The sequence below is a fragment of the Punica granatum genome, chromosome 5, assembly GCF_007655135.1.
Source record: "Punica granatum isolate Tunisia-2019 chromosome 5, ASM765513v2, whole genome shotgun sequence".
In the NCBI taxonomy this organism is placed as follows: domain Eukaryota; kingdom Viridiplantae; phylum Streptophyta; class Magnoliopsida; order Myrtales; family Lythraceae; genus Punica; species Punica granatum.
In genome coordinates, this window is record NC_045131.1 from 5,234,831 (window position 1) to 5,246,509 (window position 11,679).

Sequence of the window (11,679 nt, forward strand, 5' to 3'; positions counted from 1 at the left end):
TTGGGTATTATTTGGGTGGCTTAATTAGTCGAAATGATAACTGAACTAGCTCGTCCGTGCGGAAGATAATATTGATCATTCAAATCCTTATGTCTTATTTAATTACATGTACACTCGCCTTGCCTTGCTTTGCTAGGAATCGTATAGTCCATGTCAAGTGAACTCGAGCACGATTAACCGGTCATGAATTAAATACTCAGAACTAGAAATTGATTGAACAAATATCAAGGGGTTGAGTTTCCTTCTTTACTAAATTAAAGTATCCAAGTGCTCAACTACCATAAACGCTTCTCTTCTCTTCTCTTTCAACCGTTTCTACTCCCATCAATTGTAACAAAAGTTCCTTTTCTCTTCCCTTTCTTTTTTCCCCGAATTAGATGCTAGTTAAAGTACATTTTTAGCCAACTTTGGATAAACTTTTACTTAAGTCATGGCTTTCACAGCACTTTTTTCTTTTTTTTTTTTAAATAATCCGAATGTGTAATCACGAGCTATATGTGGTTCATGTGCCCACTCCAACTAGTAAAACTTTAATTCACGGACTATAAATAGTAGATTTTCGAAAGATGGAGACATTTACCAGCTTCAATGGATCTTAAGATCACTGCTCTTTGACAAACATTGTTCAAGAAATCAGCGTTCGTCGACTTTAAGGATTCGTGACAGATTCGGTAGTACCCGGCATTTGAATATATATGTTCTCGGAAAATGGACCCGACCCAATCTAGCATATAAACACTCGGGGCAGAGTCTTTATTTAAATTTACCAATAAATAATTAGTAAATAAATATATAAAACGAAAAGCCCTGAGATTCAAGATCCATCTAGTACAACTTTCATGGCTTTTAGGTCATGTGAAACCAATCTTTGAAAATAGTTGACTTTTTCTTTTTTGGTTCCCTTGCCATGATTTTCAGCCTTGCTCCTCCCCATTTTTCCGCTCATTGTTTGGCGAGAATTTAGACTGTTTTATTCTTCTTTGGGATCAAATATGGGACCGATGGCCTAGGGAAAAATTGGAATCAATCGGGCTACGCATCGATGGAGGATACGCGACTCTCTGCGATGAATTGTAACAGCATGCGTCCTATTTTAACCCAAGTAGATAAATTAACCCCAATTAAGCGTTTCTTTTTTTTCTTTTTTTTTAGAGTGTGACACTTTCGGAGGTCACATAAACCTTAATTAATCCAAATTCATGTCCAGTCGAATTATTAAGGAGCAAAGGTTTTCGAAATCATAGTTTTCTCTATTTACAAGATTTGATTCGAAATTTTATTCAAGAAAATAAACATCAAATCACCTGAATCAATGAAAGTTGAAATCGTTGACCTATTGCTACGAGTAATAGTCGACCTGATAACAATAGTTTTGTCGGGTCCGATCCAGCCCACCACGAGGTCGGAGTCTAAAATATAACAGGTGGAACCCCTACATTCGGATCCTCCATGCAATGGGCCCCACATGTCGTCTGGCCCTTCGCATAATGCCTATTGCTCAGCGATGGTGGCGACTGCCGGTGTGTGTACTATGAGTCATCACCGTCAAACTACGAACCTCCGATGCCATCCATCGCATTCGAAAAGTATGGAATTCGCCCTATACGATTTCTTAAATTTGGTCTTTCTACTAAATTGAATGTGGGAGCATCATATAATCTCTCGATAAGGTCGAGACCGAGAGGGAATCTTTAGGCCGTGCAAATTCGTGCTAGAATTGTAACTCGATCTGTACATATATTCTATTTGATAATATCCTCTTTTAGTCTATAAGTCGATATGCAATATCTGAGATATAGGATCACTATACAAGCAGGTGAATCAATCACACTCCTTCACCATGCATGCATAAGGGTTTCGGATAACATCGATTCACCGAGAACTATTGACATATAATTGATGTGCTATTCAAGGTCCTATGGGCCAATCGAATATAGAAAATCAAGGACCCACACACATTGGAAATTTTATGCATAGAAATTTGTCTTTCACCTTTTTCTTCATATTCGGCTGACTCATATATAAGACAGATCAAACTAAAGGTATTAAGCATAACCAACGTTTCTTTTTGACTCGGAGATAATTGTATTTTAATTGATTTAATATAATAATATATTATTATTGATAATTGATATACGGTCGAAAATAAGGTAGATCAGAACGGGTATTATTGATATAAAATCTATGATTGGGCTCAAAGAAGCGTAGGGCTTCTTATGATATGCTAAGAATCGATTATGATAACCATTCACGGCTGAAACATATCTTAATGCCTGAAAGTTGGATAGGATGGCCCTCGCATGAGGATTATATTGCCCCTTTCATCCTGTGATTTCGAGCCTTTGACAGCTGCCTAAAATTAGTCCATGAGTAGGTAAAAGTGCCGACTAAAATTGCACCCTTTTCTCGTCAAGTCAATTGAGACATATCCACGTATCAATCCACAGTCGATTTACAAACTCTAGACAGTGTACATTCGGCCCCGGAAATAAGTAACATGTGCATCACTGTACATCCTCGTGTACATAACTCGACAATCTCACCGAATGTCGATTAATAGGCACATCATCCTGTATGTAGTGTATTTGATGGTGAGTGGCAATCAATTGGGCATGAGTTACCAGTTGGATCGCTCATCGATATCGAATTAAGATAGATAGTTGGGTCATCTGTGTAGCTATTTCGAAGTAACGAAGAGGCGGTCAGATTAGTTGCATTCCTTTAGAAAATATGTCGGTGGCATGCATGTCCTTGTCCACACACCCATACACACGCAAATATCACGTCTGAATTGTATCTCCGATGTACTTCGTGAAATAACGAATTCACATGAGAAAGTGTAGCTCAAATATTCAGCCATACACAGTTAATTAAACTGGACTTTCATATTGTTATCTTCCTAACTGTCGGCAGTGGAGATTTTCAATTCTCCGTCTTCTTTTGAAGGACTAGAATTAACTCTAAACAATGGTGAAAATCGAGAAATTAGTGTCTTGTTTGGGATTAGAGTTGAGTTAAGTTCAAAATTATTCAAACTATATATATATATATATTTAATTGGATTGAAATAATTATATTATTGAATTATGAGAAAAATTATAAAAAAATAATGAGCAGTTGAGAGAAAGTAATGATTATATAGAATAACGTTGCTTTACCTTTATTATAGAGTTTATTGCACCATATAACCTAACGTTGACAGATATTCTTATATTCATCCCAACGTCATTTTTTTACTTGAGGTATCCCGACGTTATTATTTTTGTTTCACCAACTATCCCCTAAGGCTAGATGGTGACATCAAATTAGCAACGTTGGAATATCTCAGGCAAAAAATCGACATTAGGATAGATCTAAAAATATTTGTCAATATTAAGGTATATGTTGCAATATATCTTATTATATATGTATTTTTTTGATAAAGGTTGTCAGAGAATCTGTTCTGGAATCACATGAAATGTTCCTAAAAAATGGCTCTCATGGACCACAGCCCTGTCCCTTTCTTCCTTCTTGGGCCAAGTTACGGTGTATGATATATATACATGCGCGGGCCCACTTCTAATTTTGGGGGAACGGGAGAAGTGTGGAATTAATTGCTAGGGGAACGAGTAGTTTTACAAAGATCGACCCCATCTTAATTGCATATGGTGCGTGAATTAATTCTTTTGACACACTGTGCATCGGGAACTCGCAAAGGTTAACTAATTTCCAGGGCGAATTCATTAATCAGTAGAGACATTTTGATGCAGCAAGTCGGGGAAAACAGTTTTTAATTGTCGGTGCCAAAAATTCAAGCAGCTGATTCAGTAGCACGGGTTGCAAAAAAGGCTTATTAGTTAGTGATCCCAGCTCAGCGAGTCCTTTCTCCCGTGGTTAACTTTTTGCACTAGTCCTACATCCTTATCCCGGCTCAGCGAGTCCTTAATTGTCGGCACCAAAAATCCGTTGGGTAGGCGGATTCACATCTCTTGCAACCGACACAGTTTTATGTTCATATGGTCCAATTCTTTGATGCAAGTTAATGAGTCGATTTTATCCTAGACCGGGCCTCTTAGATAAGTCCTAATTGTCATACCATTCAGCTCTCGTTAAACCAAAATGTCTGGCCTCATCTTCATTGACTGAAAAATGGGCCTAAGAAAGAAGACAGAATGTCATTCCCTTTCCTAAGAGGTGATGGTCCAACATCATCCATTTCCGTGCACATACAAGTGCGCAAGTCCATTCAAGATCACTCCTGTTTTGATAACTCGATGGTACTGCGCAACGGTCCCCTCATGTGCACGTCAAAAGCCCATTCAAGGACCCAAGCTTCCAACGACGGGTTCCGATCCCACCTTATGGGCTGAGAAGGTAGTTTGTGGTCGGTTCGATGATGGGCTCAATGAATTTAATCTTGTTATCTTAATGGTTAGTATATAGCAAGTTATATATAGCGGGGGGAAATAGGAAATGATTTATCATGAGATTAGACTCATTAGAGGGGAAAATTAATGAAAAGAAAAAAAAAATGGGGTGAGAGAGGCTCGAACTCTCGACCTCAGGATAACTCAGAAGCTATGAGACCTACGCGCTAGCCAACTGCGCCACCACCCCTCACGGTGCCCTTTGCCCCAGTTTATATGATTATTTTGTTATTTATTTTTTATTTTTTATTTTTTTGCATCAGTGGACAGCAATCAAATTGTATTTTTAGGGAGTGCTGAGAGCTAGGACTGAGAATTTTTTTATGCATCAGTCGACACTTGCTGCAAAGGTACGATGGGTCCGGTTGGCTCTAGACTACGCAAGTAAAATAATTCGTACATACCTCGCTAGTTAGATTCCCGATTTAAGCTCCTCCCGTTCCAGGTTTTTCAATAAATTGTACCACATTGATCGACTACCTTTTCAATGTCCTTCTAATTTTATATTCCAAGTTGATCTATAATAATATGATTACCTTCTTCATTATTATATGAACCAATCGAGGGAAAATCAATGCCCACTTGCACAACCAAAATGATCAAGAAGACATGCACGGGGTTCTTTCTTTATTTCTTTATTTTTTTTTTCTGATTACAAAGAGACACAAGGTCCAGTTCAATAAAAGAGAAATTCTAAATAACTAATAATTGAGTATAAGTAGTCCCATTATCTCTAAATCAACAGGCGAAAGAGTGCGATATTACGGTGCATCATTTTTAATTTTTTTAATTTTTTTTTGGGGAGGGTGGTTTCTATTCAAACTATGATTGCGGCGGCCAACTACGCCCCAAATCTCGCCACCAATCACTCCCGAATTTGTCATATGATGATAATGATATGGCCCAATGCCTTACAAAAATTCAAGCTCTTCGCCAAGAAAGGGAAGAACTTGGCCTAAGGATGAAAAAACAAAACCAGAAAATCCAGTATTCGCTGAAAAAAAAAATGTAGTAGTTGGCACGTGAACCTCCCGTATCACTGGAAAATCAGAAAATTCGAAGATCCATTAATTCCTACTCATTTCCAGCGTTGCTCCAAGCTACTATATATTCACTCGAGAAGTTATACGAAACAAACAATGCATGACAACTGGAAATGTTATCCCGATTATAATTTGAATAAGTACGACAATTAAATCAAACATCGAAAGACTAAGCAAGGAAGATGGGGTGGCCGGGGGCCGGTCAAACTGAGTTCTCTCCGATCTTATCACAATGTTGAGTAATAGGTAGTTAAAGCTTCAGTTTAGCCGCTGTGGAACGTACATGTACCAAGATCAAAAGCATTCTCATGTATGTAAATAAAATCAGGAATACACTATTTGTAGCTGCATTACAAGCAAACACGATGCCTGCTATAAAAGAAGTTTAATGCGGAACTATATTTGAGATGACAACAGAGATACATGAATATGCGATACATATGCGTGTGTCAAATGTCTAATGAAGCTAAAGCAAAACGCGTTTCGATTAATTACACATATATATGAGAGTTATTATTCATACTAAAATCATATAAACTAGCTAGTCAATTAGCCTAAGAAGTTACAAGATATGAGATCCTCCAAAGTTCTCGATCATAAGATCAAGTATAACTGATCAGCAACTGCTGTTAATCCCGCCATATATTTGGTTTATGAGTTCCTAATCTGATGATGTGGAAACCTGTCGTTTGAGCCTATTTATACTGGCATCATGTCCTCGTGTTAACATCGTTCTGTACCACTTGATCTTTAGGAAAATCCACCGTCTGAGACGAGTGGTTCACCGGCTCATTAGTACCCTCACCACCCGCACTTGCTCTTGCTAAGATGGGGTACTTGTCAGACCCATTATGATGAGTTGGAGCTTGAACTTGAGCAAAGGATTGAAAATTCAAGAGGCCTAAATCAGAAGGTAGCGTGAAAGGCGGGCAAAGAGAATGGTGGTCGCCAAATGCTGCTGCTGACTTTGTCTTGGGGGAGAATGGTCTGAATAGGCGACTATAAGGATGTTGTGGCTCCAGTTTACTGCCAAACCCCAGTTTACTGGGGCCAAGTAAGCCGATCCCGGCTCGATGAAGATGTGAGGAAACCAAGGACGTGGCTGGGATCCCCGTGAACTCTTGAACCATGGCTCGGAAATTGGTTGTATCAGTGGTCATGACCGTGGTAGGTGCCCGCCGGGAAGCTCTTGTTCTCTTCTTCCGGTTGCGTCCAGCGGCTTTGTTGCTCTTGATGGGTTGCACGGCCGGAATTGAATCCACCGAACCTTGCAGACTGGCATTTTCCATACCTAAAGGTGCTGGGTGCCGGTAAAGGCTGGCACCCCTGTTCAGTGATGGCTCGGTGAAAAGTAAAGGCCGGCCCGACTGTGAGTTCATCAGTGCATCCAAACCATCCGGATCAGAAGATGCCAGGTTCTGGTTTGACAAGGAAACCGAGTTGGCAGTAAAAAGTGCGTTAGATTCCGAAAGGATCGGTAGGTGAGATTGCAGTATGGGATTCGGTTGGAGCAGAAACTTGGAGATGGGGTCATCGAACAAGGGCTGGGATGAGTTTGGCTGCAGGAAGCAGTACGGAGGCAGCTGCGGCGCTTCAGTTTCGGAGACGGGACCGACACGAGAGTCACACTCCTCATCGCTGCTGCTGCTGACGGAATCCATGGCTAGCTAGCTAGCTAGTAGGGTTACAAAATTATTCTCGCCCGCCCGGCACTAATACATACTCAATTCCATCAGTATAGCACATCCTCAAATTCCTTGCAAAGAAGCTAACAAGACAAACAAGGGACTTGCTTTAATTTAGAGAAAGTACCTCATTACCATAAACGACGATCAGAGATCTCCGTGTTCCTCTTCCTCTCCTCCGTGCTTCGATCTACTTGACGAAGAAAAGTTAACCAAAGTGATGATCTAAGGGCTGAAGTACGATCAAATGAAGTTCTGTTCTGCCTTTTGCTAGGTTTATTTTACCTTGGAGAGATGGATTTTTTTAGGGTTTGAGAAGATAATAGAAGAGAGAAGAAGGGATACACTTGACCTTTCCTCCCATCTATATAGAAAGTGGAATATGGCCGAAAGGAAGACCTCTTCAGAACGTCATCATTAATCGTTTGAATCCACATATTATATTCTCTCCACTTTACCCATAGGTACTACTACTGTGTGGCTCCAGCTGATGTCGGTTCAGTCAGCGTACGTTTAGCGATTAGATTTGGATCAACCATTAGATCGATCCACGATACTTGTAAAAGTACATGCAGCGTGATCTCTTCCGCAAGAAATTAGCTAAGTATTCCGTCAAGAGAATTAACGGAGCAGCACGGAATCGAGGGGTTGATGCTGAGGCAAATACACGTCTAAGATAATTTGTGGGTTCTAATATAGGCATATATTAGTTTGTGATCAGTGTGAAAGGAAGAAAAATGAGGGGGCTAACTAATGGTATAAGTTAAAATATTAGGAGCCCGAAAGACAAAAGTGTCTTTAATTTTTCGTAGAAGGATCGAATATGAGTTCAGACACGCAACACTTTCGGTTGTCTCAGCAGTTCTCCCCATTAAAGAGCTGCAGACAGAGTTGGTTCGAAGCTATTTGCGAAGAGAAGTTCTCTTCCCCCACCCCAAAGTTAAACTAACTAAATGAAATGCGCATAAAGAAAATATAGCATAGTGATGCATGTTGATAAGCAAGAGGTTCAAGATTAGATATTCATAATATGACTATTCATGTTATTTTTATTAGTAATTAAAATTTACATTTTATTATATTACATTTATGAATCTCCTTATAAAAAAAAACTAAATGAAAAGACCAGGCACACGAGTGTGATGGGATTGTTGGACGTATCAAAAGGACCTATAATCACTATTGAAATAATGGACATCTATGATAATGAAATTTCGTCCATAACTAAAGTTTGTCCATAAGATTTTTTTTTTCATTTACCGCCACATATTTGGTTAAAATTGATTTGATAGTAATCACATTTCGATCATCTTTATTCACTAGTGAAACCGTGGGAGTTTACAGAAAAATGAGCAGAATTTTTGTTTTGTTCTCGTAAAAGATACTGAAAATATGTATCCTCAAATCAAATGTGAGTTTTTCTTTTCTTTTAAACACTTTATATATATATAATAATAATAATAATAATAATAACAATAATAATTTGTGGTTTTTAAATTGAATAACCTTTGGAGTTTTATGAGTGTTGTGATACAATAATAACACATAATTTGCCGCATTATGATTAGTCGGAATTCGAAAACAGATTACCTAAGTCCTATGTGACCTCATCCGGGGGATTGTACTTACTTTTTATAAATGTGTATAGATTTAAAATATTTTTGGTCGATAAAACTAATCTATAATTATTATTTCATGTTAAAAAAATGAATGGGGTTGTAGTTCATAATAAAAGAAGAAAATAGCAATCCATGACCGAGTCAAGGAGTATCCCATAATCTGTGTGCATTGCATTAGATATATATTATTAGATGTCTCTCCATCGATTGAATTATTTGCTTGTAGACTATCTTATACTGTAGTCTTCCGGGCTAGAGTGAGGCAGTCCATGACACCGATGTTTTTGTTGGTTGTTTTGCCGCCTCATATAACATCATTCTGGATCAATCACTTTCTTCGTCCCGGCAAATAAAATTAAGAAGGGAAATTAATTAAAAAGTAAAGATGCAAAATAAAATCAGGTCAACAAAAGATGCAAAATAAAAATAAAGAAGGGGAATTAGTTCAAAAGCAAAGATGGGTAGATGAGTTCAACAACTAAATAGTAAGTTTGATACAACTACCCGAACTCCAAAAGAGAGAGATTTCATTTCATCATAATCATGTCATTGTTTGTGTGTCAAGTGACTATTCATAGTTTCTTAATTTTTAAGGATTAGAACTCACCAAGGACGGATTTTGGAGTTCAGACTAAGGGGACGAAACTCAAGAAATGGTTATAAAAAAAAAAACCGTAAAGCCAAAATGGGTAAAAGGAAATAATTTCATGAAAAAAAAGAGACCAATTTGTCATAATATATGAATAATTATATATATATATATTCCGACTTCAAGGGGACCATTGCCGCGCACCCACTTGAATTCATCTATGGAATTCACAACTCTATAGAATGAGTATATATAAATTTCTTCGAGAAATTATACAAGCACATCATTTATATTAAACACAATTATTTTGAAAATTTAAATAGTCAAGTGTACCAAAGATCAAAATGATGACGTATATGATACTAAAGTCAGACGACACTCCCCAAGCGCTCTGCCTAGAATCTCAAGAGACAAATTAAAACTCGTTATCGACATTAGTAAATATTTGTGTGTGCCTCTATTCCTTTTCGTTAGACCTATATATGGGTGCATTTAACCCCACAAATGCCAAACTCTTGGCCCCTACAAGATATCCAACTCCCTTCCTTTGGTAAATGAAGGCTACTTCTACTATAGACTAGTGCATATATAAATCAGTCTTCTATGAGTACACGTAATGCCCATAAATGCAAGAAGTGTAGCTTTCGAAATTATTTCATCATTTCTTGAAAAAAAAATTGTTTAAATATTTATTTCCATAGCTTGTATGATTTGCTATTATTAGAGCTACTTATCTATGAATTAGTAATCCATTTCTGTTCACTAACCCATCTGCAAAGGGCACAAGCAGTGACTAAGAAAAAAGCCGAAATTTTAGGCTAATCTATTTGAGCCCCGCTCTAATTATTTTGGGCTAATGGATAGAATTCGAAATTAAGAAAGGAGGATCCTAACAGCAATACTCATTCTCATCTTGAAATCGTTATTCTGAGCCTCATTCTTATTGACGAGATCATTTTTCGTACTCCTTCATTTCACTTTTTCTTATTTTATATTAGGCCTGCGGAACTCTAGAAAAAAAAAATCAAATAGAATTCAAAATGGATATCGAGCCCTAATAATGGACCAAATATGGCCCACTTATCATCAATTATTACGCTCGCATCACTTTCAGTCACCTAATTATTGCGTCCCATTAACATATTCACTATTTATCCCTCAAATATAAAAGAATATTCCAACAAAAATTTGAAAGCATTCCAGAAATTATACGGAAAAAAACTTCTTATTAGGTTTTTTACATAGCTTGTGGTGGAATGACATGTCCTATGAATTTGTGGAATATTAATGTGGATTGTGAAATTAGTCAAGCGAAATCCATATACACTAAAAAAAAAAAAACTCTAACAAAAGAGAACACAATACGAAATTGAAAACCTTTACTGGTTCCCATACTACTATTGTCCGTAGAACCAATACAGTTGGATACTATTTTTTCAGTTCAAAAATGGTACATCTGGCATCATTAATATCTTCCGAGAAACCATTTCGTTGCGAAACGACCCAATCTGATTATTCCACTTGCGTCTGTTTTAATCTCAAGAGCTCTTATGGATATTTTGAGTAAGGCACCAAATCCAGTTCAGGTGCTATTCGGCATTGACGGATGTTAGGGGTTCCCACGGAGTTGATTCGAGTTAAGAAAAGGAAACACAATAGGCCGATGAAGTACATTGTGTTTAGCGATTTTGTTGGGATTTTCATGTTCCGCCTTTGTATTTTCTAATTTATTTTGCCTTTTCCGATGCCTCTATCGCCACCAAACCAAGTCTATGTGAGAATCCAACAGAATCAGCCCAGTCTGATTTGGAGACTATTGGTCCAATTTAGTGGGCTTAACTTGCCCATTCGGCCCAGTCTTTTGTAATTTGCTTTAAACTTCATTACTGGCCGGACTTCTCGGGTCACAAAATAGGTCCTCAAATGGGGTTGCGGAAGGAATCATTACTAAGAATGGAATTCATAACCCATTAAACCGACATAAGTTGATTCAAGCGATTTGACACTTATTTTTTTTGATAGAGCTTTATCCTTAATGAACTGATCCTGGAAATATCATGATGCATACTAAAAAAGAATTCAAAACCCATTAGTTTCAGGTTGAGAGTGAGTCTCTTTCGCTCCCACTTCCTCACTTTTGTGTTTTGCCATGGCTGAGGAAGGTATTGATTTGGCCAAATGGAGAATGATCATGCCAATTCTTTCTGTATAGTTGATTGGGTATGACTAGGGGATGGAGATTCCAAAATGGATTTCTTTTCCCTATTCGATGGACACTTTGATATTTGGAAATCCAATAGATCCCAACTAATTCAATTTGACCCCTATGTATTCATT

The 11,679-nt window shown here is 37.8% G+C and overlaps 1 protein-coding gene and 1 non-coding gene across 3 annotated transcripts; both read right to left on the reverse strand.

The window, feature by feature from the left end:
* Positions 1-4,511: 4,511 nt before the first annotated feature.
* Positions 4,512-4,596, reverse strand: TRNAM-CAU. Its single transcript is given in 2 exon segments — positions 4,512-4,547; positions 4,559-4,596. It is a non-coding gene; the product is annotated as a tRNA-Met (tRNA).
* A 1,184-nt stretch (positions 4,597-5,780) lies between these two features.
* LOC116208646 lies at positions 5,781-7,761 on the reverse strand. Of its 2 annotated transcripts, none has more exons than XM_031542179.1 (2): positions 7,270-7,761; positions 5,781-7,161 (listed from the first exon to the last, which is right to left on the reverse strand). In XM_031542179.1, exon 2 carries the CDS (start codon positions 7,108-7,110, stop codon positions 6,160-6,162), a length of 951 nt encoding a protein of 316 aa, XP_031398039.1. In that variant the 5' UTR covers positions 7,111-7,161; positions 7,270-7,761; the 3' UTR covers positions 5,781-6,159. The 2 variants fall into 2 exon arrangements, with proteins under 2 accessions (XP_031398039.1, XP_031398038.1); XM_031542178.1 differs by having other exon boundaries at positions 5,788-7,161; positions 7,262-7,754.
* Between the last annotated feature and the right edge of the window lie 3,918 nt (positions 7,762-11,679).

What these genes read in the sequence shown, in the direction of transcription:
- LOC116208646 (XM_031542179.1), bottom strand. Translation starts at nt 7,110, where the DNA reads ATGGATTCCGTCAGCAGCAGCAGCGATGAGGAGTGTGACTCTCGTGTC.